Raw genomic sequence first — 13628 nt, 5'->3', positions numbered from 1 at the left:
AGAAACATATACAAGAAGTATTTCTTCTTGCTTCTGAGCAGCATAACCAGGGTCTTTATAACTTTGCTTTCAAATGAAATGCCTTCACTTCTATTTAAAGGCCAGAGTGAGGGCCAGGAAGAGATGAAAGATAAGTTTAATGTGAGAGCTTCTAAAAGCATATTATCATTTCTTTTTCCAGTTTCTCTCTTCTTAGTTTTTCTCTCTGTTGCTTGCTTTTTCCTGGTTTTGTCCCTTACCCCAGGCTGCTGAAAGGCAGTATTTGTGCCTACAATGTTTTTATCCAGAGCTTCCCGGGAAGCTACTCCAGCCTTGGGACAGCTCTCATATAACAAAGGCATACTCATATACAGGTTTCTCAGGGGGCTGCCAGAAAGGTTGAATGATCCTTTAAATGATGTCCATATTGTTCTCTCTGGCACTAAGAGTATGGGCTCCCATCTTCATAGCCACTAGAGTGTGAAGTACGGTAGGTGGGAAGTTTAAAATCCCATGGTGCTTTCCTACTGCAAAACAGCTGCTTTTCTATCACTAAAGTCTTCCATTTGGGTTGAAGTTTTAAATTTAAAAATTTGAGAATTTTTTTTTTTCTTTTTAGAAAATTTGAGAAAAAGTTGTTTCTGCAAAAGTTGTTTCTGATGGATTCTGGCAGCATATTACTTATTGGAAGAACAGTGTCTTGGAGCTTCCTATTCTACCATTATGGTAGTTCTTTTTAACTCTTTGCCTCCTTTAATTTAAAATTGCACTATTATTTTGTAAACAACCATGAAAGGGCGAAAAACTGCCCATGATGATGTGCCTATTGATTGTACCACATACAAAAAGTAAAAAGTACATTTAGACATCAGCAATGTAGGATGGAAAACTGTATTTTTATGTACTGTATAAATTCCTTCCTGTGATTACATTTGATTTAGCCTCCCTTCCATGATCTTTTTTTTCTCCTCATTCTTTCTAGCGTGTGATTGGCATAATGGAAGAATCTAGAATTTGCAGGCTAGGAGTGAAAGCAGATATATTGTGTAACTCTCAATCAAATGATATTCCTCAACACCAAGACTCAAATTGTTCTGGCACAAGTAATAAGAATTCCTTGCAAGAGGATGAAGGCAGTAACTTTATAACAAAGAACAGGATTTTGGTGAACCCAGTGCACTACATGCAAGAGTCAAGAATGGATCCTCCTGGACCAGATGCTGGCAAGGATCCTTCTGATAGTCAAGAAGATTCCGAGTGCAACAGGAACAAAGAAAAAACCTTAGGTAATATTCTCTGCACAGTGGTTGGACATTTTTATGTGCTGCTTATTTTACCTAGCTTTTTTGTGGCACAGGTAACTATAGAACCTGTCCAGTTTTCAGGTATTTGTGGTTTTGGTTTAAAAAAAAAAACAAACAGCTCTGTTATTTTTGAACAGATCAGTCAGTTCTACGCAGGAGGGAAAAGTGGCAAGAGAGGGCCTTAGTTACAGGGTCCAAGGTATTTTGCCTAAATAATCAAGAACTGTTTTTATGTTTTTTGTTTCTGTTTTTGTTTTCTTTTTGTGAAAAAGTCTGTAGCCATATGGTAGAAGCACTATTCTTGTGTCTGTTGTTTGGTTCTTTAATCGACCAATTACTAGGAAGATTGTTTTTGCTCAGTTTATTTAAAGAATATTTACTAAAATTTGGCATGATATGTTATCCCTGGCTTAGAAAGCAGGCTAATAAGTCTGAATTTCAGGGTGTTTTTTCTCCCTTCTGGTATGTTAGTTTGACATTTTAGGGCTAAGAATGTAGTATGTTAAATTTCAAAAATAAACTTTAAAACCCTGACTTTGCCTTAGGAGCTGCTTCTCATTTTAAAAAATGATTGTTAGAACTGGCATTTACCTTGTTTGAATTGATTGATTTCTGTACCTGACACTAACTTGGAATTTTTAAAATCTCTTTTCTGCCACCCTTTATGACTTTAAAATTTATAGGAATGTGAGTAGTATTTAAAATTCCTTGAAACAAGATAGGTATCTTTTATATTGGCAGCCCCAGTGATACATGTAAAATATAGCTTTAGGTTTTTTTTAGTAGTTTAATGGTTGTAAATGGTTAAATCGTTGTAAATGGTTATAATTTAAAATCTTCATAAAATTACAGTTTACATATATTATTTCATTCCCTCTTTATTTGTCCTAACCCAATAAGAAACAGTTTCAAAATGAAAATTTTGTGTGCAAAGTATTTTATTTAAATTTATTTAAATAAAATGTTAGTTTCAGAGGTAGAGTTCAGTGATTGATCAGTTGTATGTAACACCTGGTGCTCCTTCCATTATGAGCACTCATTACTGCCCATCACCCAGTTGCCCCATTCTGCCTCCCCTGCCTTGCCCTCCAGTAACCCTCAGTTTGTTTCCTAGAGGTAAGGATCTCTCATCTCTCAAACCCTCAGTTTGTTTCGTAGAGATCAGCATCTTTCAAATAGGCTCCATCTGTTTTTGTCTTATTTGTCCTTCCCTTCCCCTTTGATCCTCTGTTTTGTTATTTAAATTCCACATATGAGTGAAATCACATGACAGTTCTCTTTCTCTGACTTATTTCACTTAGCCTAATACCCTCCAGTTCCATCCATGTCCTTGGAAATGGTAAGATTTCATTCTTTTTGATGGCAGAGTAATATTCCTTTACACACACACACACGCCATTACCCATTCATTTGTTGATAGACATCTGGGCTCTTTCCATAGTTGGGCTATTGTAGAAATTCCTGTTATAATCATTGGGGTACGGGTGCCCCTTTGGATCACTGTGTTTATATTCTTTGGGTAAATAATTAGTAGTTCAATTGCTAGCTTATAGGGTAGCTCTATTTTTAATTTCTTCAGAATCTCCACACTTTTTCTAAAGTGGCTGCACCACTTTGCATTCCTACCAATAGTGTAAGAGGGTTCCCCTTTCTCTGTATCCTCGGCAACATCTCGTTTCCTGGATTGTTCATTTGAGCCATTCTGACCATGGAGGTATTATCTCATTGTTTTGATTTGCCCAGTGATGTCAAGCATTTTCGCCTGTGTCTGTTGTCCATTTTTAAGTCTTCTTGGGAAATGCTTGTTTGCATCTTCTGCCCATTTCTTGCCTGGGTTGATTGTTTTTTGGGTGTTGAGTTTGATGAGTTCTTTATAGATGTTAGATACCAGTCTTTTATCTGAAATGTCTTTTGCAAACATCTTCTCTCATTCCATGAGTTGCCTCTCAGTTTTGTTGAGTGTTTCCCTCACGTGCAGAAGCTTTTTATATTAAGTCCCAAAAGTCATTTTCCCTATTGTTTTCCTTGTTTTTGGAGCATGTCTAGCAAGAAGTTGCTATGGGTGAGGTCATATAGGTGGCTGCCTGTGTTTTCCTCTAGGATTTTGATGGATTCCTGTCTCACATTGAGGTCTTTCATCCCTTTTGAGTTTATCGTTTTGTATGGTTATAAGACTCTAAATACCCAGAATATGCTTGGTAAATCACCAGAAAACAATCATAGCTCAAATTGGTCATTGGAAAAGTTGTTAGTCACAGTGGATTATATGCATTTTAGATAGGCAGAGTGTGCTAGATGAGCAGTCTTAAACGTCTCTCAGTATTTGTATTTGGCCAGTGGAAAGGTTTTGAAAACATTCCTACCATTTGTAAAATGTTTTACCTTAGAATTAGCGGTTAAGTAAGAGTTTTTAAACTTTGAAGAAGTGATGTGCTTACTGTCCAAGTACCAAATAGTAAATTGCTAATAATGTTAGTAAACTGAAGAAATTTGATGGGGGTAGGGGATTCCTCCTAATCGTTACCCTGATTTATTGGTGAATCTGTGTCTGACTTACACCCTTACATCATAACATGGATATTTGAACATAAAATTTATGTAGAATTTACAAATTGGATTAATTTTCTCCTTCTGGTACTTTTTTCCCCTTTTATTGGCCTTCAGGAAAAGAAGTGTTATTATTGATGCACGCTTTAAACACTCTTTCAACTCCAGAGGAGAAGCTGGCAGCTCTCTGTAAGAAATACGCTGATCTTGTGAGTATTAAGGGTGCAAAACTTATGTAAAATATAGCAAAATTTGTGTTTGTGTGCTTGATAAATTTTTAACATAGAATTTTGGTATGGCTTTAAAAGTAAAGTTGTATTTCAGTACAAAATTGAAGGGAAGAGGCTTAGGTTGATTGTATGGGCCCATTTAATGGTGTGACACACAACATTTTATTGCTTTTTGAGTTTTAGAATAGATTTTGTAAAACTCAGTTTCAGCATGTGTTTTTAAAGATCTTATTTATTTATCAGAGAGAGCGAGCGAACATGGGGGTGAGGAGGGAAGTAAGGGAGAGGGAGCTGGCAGAGAGACTGGATCCCAGGACCCCGGGATCATGACTTGAGCTGAAGGCAGATGCTTACCTGACTGAGCCACCAAGGAGCCCTAGTTTTAGCATTTCTAAGTTTGCATTTTCCTTGTATGTTTACATGCCTGACATTGTGAGGGAATAATTTCATATGTAAATTGAGGGATTTTAGACATGAAAGCAGATTAAATTTGAAAGCTTTAAGGAATTTGACTGAAGTTGTGAATTACATGAAGTAGTCTAGTAGTTTCTTAGAAAAATATTTCCTTAGCACCCACTATATGGCAGGCATCATATTTTTCCTCCATCTTCCAAAGAAGTTGACTCATAGAAAATAATTTGTTCTGAGAGTGGCCTATGTTATTTCAAGTAACATTAATCCTTTTTTGGCGTATGTGGAATCACTCTTCAACATGGAAACCCTGCCCTAATTTTAAAAGTGAAGAATAGGAAAGTCATAAGATCTTTTGAAGAATAGTGGGATTTTTTTTTAGAGTTATTGGTTCTATTGTAAATGCCAAAATTCTTGTGTTTTGTGAAATATTTATGTAAATTCTTTTAGTGAATTTTATGCATTCACACGTGTTATTAAAGCAACAACTCTATATCATACTCTATATCTTGGATACTTCACAGTATCAAAACATACTATGGTTCATGAATAATGGACTTTTACGTATAGAACTGAAAGAATAATAGTTACTATTCCTTCAGGTAGTATGCATATACCCCACTGGCATCTTCTAAAATTGTAAGAGGTGGGAACCATTGAGCATCAATGAAAAGGCCTAGAAATTGTCCAGATGCAAACATGGCACTAATCAGAGTGTTGGATTGCTGGCCTCAGGAAAGGAAAAGTCTGCTTCCACTGGGTAGTGAAGTCAGTGTGTAATGATACACTCATGATGAAAATCAAATAAGAAATGGTTAAAAAAAAAAAAGATGGAGAAAGGAGTGAAATTTGCATAGAAAAGTGACAGAATGATGAAAGGTTGGGTAGTTAGCCTAGTGTTAGGATATCAGCAGGCAGCATGAAAGGATTAGGCAGGAGAGAGCAAATTGACTAGCATAGTGGGCTAGGGCAATCCTTAAACTCCTACAAATCATCGGTGAATTTTGATTGTAGATTCTGATTCAGTAGATGTAAAATTCACTCTATAGTGGATTTGAGGCAGGGGTGGGGAGCATGGCTAAAATACCATATTCTATCAAGTTCTTAGGTAACGACCAAAGCTGTTGGCCCAGGGATTAGATTTAGAGAAACCAAAATCAAGTGGGCTTTTACTTAGGAGGAAGACATCAGTAAAAATTACAGCATATGTTTAGCAAGTGACACATTAGAGATTTATGCTAGTAAGTAACCTATCTTTCATCTTATTCAGATCAGTAGTTCTTATGAGTAATAAAACAGGTATATTTTGTTTTGGAAAAAAAAAAAAGTTCTAATACTTTGTTTCTTGGAAAACTAATTTCCTAAAAAAGTAGAGTAGTAGACTTAGGATATGTAACAGTGAGACCATTTTGAGAGTATGTCACTATCAAAAAAGCTAAGGGTCACATCACAGTGGACAGGAGAGACTAAGACACAAATTCTGTCTCTGACATGGCTGTCAACAATCTTGAGGGAACTCACAAATCCAGACCTTTTCTGTGATGAACAAAGGGTTGTAGTTTACATCACACATCCCAACTTTTAAGATCTGCCACTGAGAGACAGACTCCCACAATAATCTGGCTTTGAATACTGGTAGGATTTCTATTGGCAAGACTCAAAGGGTAGTATAAACTGAGGTACTGCTATGTAAGGGCTTGTGAATACATTCACTTGACCTAAGGCCCAACACAGAAACTGCTGTTTGAAAAGCACCTGGACTTAATGTGAAAGACGCTCATTTGATTATTTTAGTCTGGACCTGAGGGACAGGGCATGTTGGAATGCTCTTCAGGGACTGCGGTGATAGCAGGTATCATTTTTATACCCTTCTCCTATCCTTAAAGACCATGAGTGCCCTTTTTTCACTTAACTCTGGACTTTTTGTTTTCCCCTTTAGTGGATGCCATCTTTGCATTCTCCATGTGTGCTGCTACAATCAGTGGGAACCATTCTTTTATTTCTTTTTCCTTGGTAGGTAGCATCTTTGACCTCTCCCTCTGCCATGTTCCACAATTCCCAGGGGGAAGCTTTTACACAAGTCTGCTGACCATTTTGTGGTTTCCTCCCAAGGGACAACTCTTTGTTGTCTGGCTCTTTAGGCTGAGGAAATGATCTGCTGGATCCCACAGGGCTGTAACAAGCAGAGACAGTTCTTCACTGACTACCATCCCCAGGGCAAACTAAAACATATCTTCAGTCTTTCTGAGAAACTTTATCATCACAGCTGCAGTCTGAGGGGCAGTCTTCTAATAGACACGCCTATATAGGCAGACTGTAAACATTTCTAGAGACCTTGAAAGAGCCACTCCAGAGCACTAGTCTCTCTTAGAGAAGAGCTCTTACATGTGTCTGTTGCCTTAGGACATCTCTTGAATGCCTTGTCCAGTGAGAGTGTTGTACTCCTTGATCAGATACAATCCTTGGCTAGAACTGAAACATAGCATCAAGTCTTGCAAAAAATGTTAATTTGCTTGTCCTGAAACATTGGCTCAAGGGGCAGGCTTCCTGTTTCTAGGGCCCTATGTAGTTTCTCTCTTAGAGGCCAGAGTATGCCATTGTTGTTCTCTTCCACTGCTTCACTGTAGCTAACAGTATCTCTCAGAAAGGAGCTTGTTTGCTCATCTGGAATCTTGATTTTTATGACTTTAACCCAGGAGCACCTCCAGATCTTCTGTTTTGGCAGGCAGCCTGCCTTATGCTTCTGGTCCTACAGAACTCCATATATTTGCATATTTTAAGATGTGTTATTGGAGCCTGGCTTCCAGTCAGCACAAACCTTAGTGATCTTTGAGATCTGTGTACTTTGGGACACTGGCAGGTCTTGGTACACTGAACAACCTTGAGTTTATGAAGGGACAGGTAGGCCATTGGACAATCAGGAAGGTCTGACAGACAACCAAGTTGTAGGGCATTGCTGAATTCTGCTGTTCATGCTACACAAAACATTCCTTCAAGACTGGGAGGGGTGGCCACTTCATCTACTGCATAGACACTGTGAAAGAGAGTCAAGAAAAATGAAACTGAGAAATATGTTCCAAAGGAAAGAGCAAGATAAGAAACCATAATGAAACAGAATAAGCAGTTTATCTGATAAAGAGTTCAAAGTGATGACCGTCAGGAAGATGCTCACTGAACCTGGGAAATGAGTGGTTGAAAACAGTGAGAACCTCAACAAAGAGATAGAATATATAAGAAAGAGCCAAAGAGAAAAAGAATACAATAACTGAACTGAAAAATACACTACAGGGGTTTAACAGCAGACTAGGTGAGATAGAAGAGTCAGTGAACTCTGCAGCAAGAACAGTGATCTCACACAATCAGAGCAGCAAAAAGAAAAACTAGAAAAAAAAAAAAAAGATGAAGACAGCTGAGGGGACTTAGGGGACAACATGAAGGGGATTAACATTTTGCGTTATAAGGTCTGAGTTGGAGAACAAAGAAGGACGAAAAAAATTTGTTTAGAAAAGGATAGGTGAAAACTTCCTGAACTGGAGAAGGAAACAGACCTTGAGATCCAGGAAGCACAGTTCCAAAGAAGATGCACCCAAAGACATCCACACCAAGACATGTTGTACTTAAAATGTTAAAAGCTAAAGACTGGGATTATTAAAAGAGCAAGAGAAAACAAACAAAAAGGCCAAAAACCTTATATACATAGGTATCCTATCAGACCATCAGCAGATTTTTTGGAAGAAACTTTGCAAGCCAGAAGGGAGTAACACGATATATTATTCAAAGTTCTGAAAGGAAAACAAACAAACAAAACAAAACTTCTAAATAACCAAGAACACCTACCTGGATAAGGATGTTACTCAGAATTAAAGGAAACGTAAAGAATCCTCCAGATAGGCAAAGGCTTAAGGAGTTTATCATTACTAAACTAGCTTTATGTGAAATGTTAAAGGGACTTATTCAAGCTGAAAAGAAAGTGGGAAGTTCACAGATGTGTGGAGGTTAAATAATGTGATAAAGTGCCGATCATTAAAGGAATTAAATTTAATTAATTGAAGGACTTTTTTTTTTTTTTAATGTTGAGACAAATAATGATGGGAATACATCATACCTATCGGTTGCAAGAGCGTTTCTCAGAGGGAGGTTCATAGCAATTTGTACCTTCCTCAGAAAACATGAAATCTCAAACAACCTAAATTTACATTTCAGTGTACTAGAAAAAGACCAAAGCCCCAAGTTAATACTAGGAAGGAATACATAAAGATAATAATAAAGATCAGAGTTGAAACAAATGAAAAAGACCAAAAAGCAGTAGAAAAGATCAGTGAAACTAAGCTGCTTCTTTGCAAAGATTAACAAAACTGACAAAGTTTCAGCTGTAATTAGCAAGAAAAAAATAGAGAGGGCTCCAATAAATAAAATAATGGATAGAGGAGACTTTGCAAATGATAGCACAAAAATACAGTTAAAGCTGCAGATTCCGGTTGTCTGTGAGAAACTCAATTCCTAGGCCCCGATCTTCGAGCCAAACTACCAGAATAATCTTGCCTCCTGGCCATAAGTGAAAGCCATAGTGCCTAGGACTAGGGAAATTAGGTCCTAAGAGATGGATAATGTCTTTCCTTCTTCCTTCTGACCCCCAACCAAACAACATGGTTTTCTTTGATTCTTACTCTGTACCAAATGAAATGCAAATTTCAGAATTTATAGCTGTATCTAAAATCAGTACCTCAACTTACATTGCTGAAAGCTGTTTTTCCTCTAAGGAAATTACTCCCTTTTGGTCTTCTCTCAGTGCCCAAATATCTTGAGGCTAGGAGGTGCACCCTTTAATTTCTTTCTGTTCCTCTGTCTTTTTAAAACCTGGGTTTCCAAAGGTTTGAGACAAATGTAGCTGTCATGCTGTTTTTTCTCTTGTTGTTGTCATGAACCATCTTTTCTGGTTACCCAACTCTCCCTCACTGAAGACTTGCACTGACCCACAGTTGTCTACAGAAGCCTGATTCCTGTTCTCAGTCTTCGTGGTTCCTTATTGTAGATGGCCCATATGAAACTTCAGCCCTGGTCTTGTGTTTCTATGTTTTGTTTTGTTTTTTAATTCATTGTGGTAAAATACACATATCATTAAATGTACCATATTAACCACTGTTAGGTAATGCATTTCAGGGGTATTAAATACATTTATTTATGTTGTTGTGAACCATCACCACTATCCACATCTAGAAACAAACCAAGCCTCTATGTTACTGACCAGTAACTTCTTCTCTTCCTCAGCCTCTAGTAACCACAATTCTACTTCCCATCTCTGTGCTTTTTGACTACTCTGGGTGCCTCATTTAAGTGGTAGCCTGCATGCATAAATACTTTTGCACCTGTTTTATATCATGTAGCATATCTCAGTTCATTTAGCATGTATCTTTGTAGCAGAATAATAATGCATTGCATGTATACAAAAAGTGCATAACACATTTTGTTCATGTACTCATCCTTTGGACATTTTTTTTATATCTTTTGGCTGTTTTGAATGATGCCTCTCTGAATATGGGTGTACAAATAATCTGTTCATATACCTAGTTTCTGTTATATCATGTCATACCCAGAAGTTGAATTTATGGATTATATAGTAATTCTTTGTATCCCCCAGTGTCTGTAGCCAGCTAGCAGTGCTCAGTGATTCCCGTTTCTCCACATCTTTGCCAATATTTGTTGTTTTCTGTTTCTGTTGATAGCCTTTCTGATGGGTGTGAAATGGTATCTCACTGCAGTTTCATGTGCATTTCTGTAATGATTAGTAATATTGTGTATCTTTTATGTGCTTACTGGTAATGTATATGTCTTCAGAGAAATGTTTGTGTAAGTCTTCTGCCCCTTTTATAACTGTGTTGTTTTGTTCTTATGTTCTTAATTTATGTTTATAACTTATGAATATTAATCTCTTGTGATATGGAACTTAAACATGACATTTTTTCCTTGCTGTGTGTTGTCTTTTCGCTTCCTTGATAGTGCCTCTGATGTACAACAGTTCTTAATTTTGATGGAGTCAAGTTGTTTTGTTTGTTTGCTTGTTTTTTCTTTTCTTGCCTGTGTCTTTGGTATCAAGTCCAGGAATCATTGTCAGACGCGGTGTCATGAACTTTTACCCCAAGTTTTCCGTTAAGAGTTTTACAGTTTTGGGCACCTGGGTGGCTCAGTGGGTTAAGCCTCTGCCTTTGGCTCAGGTCATGATCTCAGGGTCCTGGGATCGAGTCCCACATCGGGCTCTCTGCTCAACAGGGAGCCTGCTTCCTCCTCTCTCTCTCTCTGCCTGTCTCTCTGCCTACTTGTGATCTCTCTCTGTCAAATATATAAATAAAATCTTTAAAAAAAAAAGTTTTACAGTTTTATGTCTCAAGTATGTCTTTGATCCATTATTTTTTCTTTGTAGGAGACATTTGGGATACAGTATTTTGTTTTTGTTTTTAAAGTTTTCTTTTTTGGGGGGTACAGTTGTTACATTAGTTTCAGATGTATAACATGGTGATTAGACAAGTTTAAACACTATGCTGTGCTCACTACAAGTATAGCCACCATCTGTCCCTTTATATCCCTATTACAATATCATGGACTGTACCTTTTTTTCTTGAAACTTACTTATTCCATAATTGGAAACCCATTACCTCCCATTCCCCTTCACCCATTTTGCCCATCCTCACACTCCTCTGGCAACTGTCAATTTGTTTTCTGTGCTAATAGGTCTAGTTCTGCTTTTTGTTTATTCATTTTTTTTCCTTAGATTTTTTTTCCCCTTAGATTCCTTAGATTAACAGTGGTTAATCATGTGGTATTTGTCTTTCTCAGTCTACTCATTTCAGTTAGCATTGTACCCTCTAGGTCCAATTGTGTTGATGCAGATGACATGATCTCATCCTTCTCTACAGCTGCGTAATATTCCATTTGTGCATTATACCATGTTTTTCTAACCTACTTCTCTTAGGTTGCTTCTAGTCCTGGCTGATACAAGTAATGCTGCAATAAACTTTGAGACACACAATTTTCAGAATTTATATTTCATTTTCTTTGGGTAAATACCTAAGTTATTGAATTACCAGCTCATGTGGGAATTCTGTTTTTAATTTTCTGAGAAACTTCCATCCTAATCACCATAGTGGTTCTGTGCCTCTTGTAGGATTGTTCTTTTTTTGTGCAAAATGCCATTAAAATTTGGATATAGATTGCATCAGTTGGTAGATTGCCTTGGGTAGTATGAACATCTTAAAATGTTAATTCTTCCAGCCCATGAGCATGGAATTGCTTTACATTTATTTGTATCTTACTCATTTTTTTTCATCAGTGTCTCACAGTTTTCAATATAGGTCTTTCATCTTCTCGGCTAAATTTATTTTGAGGGATTTTATTATTTGTGTAATTGTAAAAGGGATTATTCTCCTAATTCTCTTTCTGATATTCCCATTGTTGCTATATAGGAAAAAAACACAGTTGATTTCTGCATATTAATTTTATAATCTTTAACTTTACTGAGTCTTGTATCCATACTAATAATTTCTTGGTTGAGTTGTAAGGGTTTTCTAGATATATATAATACCATGTCATCTCCATTTACTTTTTTCCTTTCCAATTTGGATTATTTTATTAATATTTTTTCTTGTTGAATTGCTTGACTAGGATTTCTTTTCTTTTTAAGATTTTATTTATTTGACAGATCGAGAGAGCATGACTGGGGAAATAGCAGAGGTAGATGGAGAAGTAGGCTCCCTTTCCGACACAGGGCTTGATCCCAGGATCCCTGGATCATGACCTGAAAGCGGGAAGGCAGGCTCTTAACCAACTGAGCCACTGAGGCACCCCATGGCTAAGATTTCTGATACTGTGTTGAATTAAAGTGGACATCTTTGTCTTTTTCCTGATCTTAGATCAGGAAAGCACTGATTTTTTTTTTCTTTAAATTTTATTTATTCATTTAGAGGGACGAGGAGAATGAGAGAGTATCAGCAGGGAGAGGAGCAGAGGGAGATGGAGAGAAAGGAACTCCAGTATACTCCATGTTGTGTGCAGAGCCCATCACCGGGTTCCATCTCAAGACCCTGAGATCATGACCCAAACCAAAATCAAGAGTTGGATGCTTTTACTGAGCTACACAGGCGCCCCTCAGCTTTTCCCCTTGGACTGTGATGTTGAATGTGGGCTTATCACATATGGCTTTATTGTGATGAGGTGTGATTCCTCACAATCCACTTTATCAGAAGTTTTTATGATAAATGGATATTGATTTTTCTGCATGTACTATGATGATCCTGTAAATTTTATCCTTTATTTTTTGTTGTTGTTGTAGTGTATCATATTGATTGATTTGTGAATATGGAACCATCCTTGTATCCCTGAAAAATCCCACTTGATCATGCTATCTGGTCATTTTATTGTATTGTTGAATTTAATTTGCTAATATATTGTTGAAGACTTTTGCATCTGTGCTGCTTAGGAATATTGTCCTATAATTTACTTCCCTGTCATGTCCTTGTCTGGTTTTCACTGGCAGGGTAATGTTGGCCTCTTGAAAATGAGATCAGAAGTGTTCCCTCCTTTTCCGTTTTCTTGGAAGAGACTGAGGGGTGGTGTTGATTCTAGCTTGGTAGAATTCACTAGTAAAGCCCTTGGTTCCTAAACCTTCGTTTGTGGGAAAGTTAACTGAGTTAATCTCCTTATTTGCAATTTGAGTGTTCGTATTTTCTGTATTTTCTGAATTCTACTCATAGGTTATCTGTTTCCAGGAATTCATTCATTTCTTCTAGTTCGTCCAATTTGTTGCTCTGTAGTTGTGTGTGATGGGCTCTTATGATCCTTTATATTTCTGTGGTATTTGTTTTTATGTCAACTCCCTCATTTCTGGTTTTGAGTCCTACTGTTTTCTTGTTAACTGTAGCTAAAGGTTTGTCAATTTTTTAATTATTTTTTTCAATCACTTCTTAGTCACAGATGTTTTCTATTGCCTTTTTAGTCTGTAGTCTTTTTATTTCACCCTAACCTGTGCTGTTTCCTTCCTTCTATTAATTTGGGGCTTTATTTCTTCCCTTTTTTGCAGTTCCTTGAGGTATAAAGTTAGGTGGTTCATGTGGGCTCTGTGTCTTGACGTGGGCATTTATTACTAAGAACTTCGCTATGAGAAATG

The 13628-nt window shown here is 37.1% G+C and overlaps 1 protein-coding gene and 1 pseudogene across 8 annotated transcripts in view; one reads left to right on the top strand and one right to left on the bottom strand.

Moving 5' to 3' along the window:
• The window catches only part of LOC309856874 (putative protein FAM10A5 pseudogene), a 352871-nt pseudogene that overhangs the window by 238712 nt on the left and 100531 nt on the right, over window positions 1–13628 (bottom strand). The window lies entirely within an intron of this gene.
• LOC309856869 (gamma-taxilin-like) overlaps window positions 1–13628 on the top strand; it is a 39806-nt gene that overhangs the window by 10183 nt on the left and 15995 nt on the right. For 6 of the 7 annotated variants that reach the window (XM_082718654.1, XM_082718656.1, XM_082718655.1 and 3 more), the window contains exons 2-3: window positions 962–1265; window positions 3948–4039. In XM_082718654.1, coding sequence (XP_082574780.1) covers window positions 977–1265; window positions 3948–4039 — 381 coding nt within the window. In that variant the 5' untranslated portion in view covers window positions 962–976. The remainder of the gene's footprint in view (window positions 1–961; window positions 1266–3947; window positions 4040–13628) is intronic. The other variant, XM_082718657.1, reaches the window with a different exon arrangement.

The sequence above is a fragment of the Mustela nivalis genome, assembly GCF_964662115.1.
Source record: "Mustela nivalis genome assembly, chromosome: Y".
Taxonomy (NCBI): Eukaryota; Metazoa; Chordata; class Mammalia; order Carnivora; family Mustelidae; genus Mustela; species Mustela nivalis.
The sequence above is the reverse complement of the archived record's forward strand: the minus strand, read 5'-3'. Positions and strand labels throughout refer to the sequence as shown.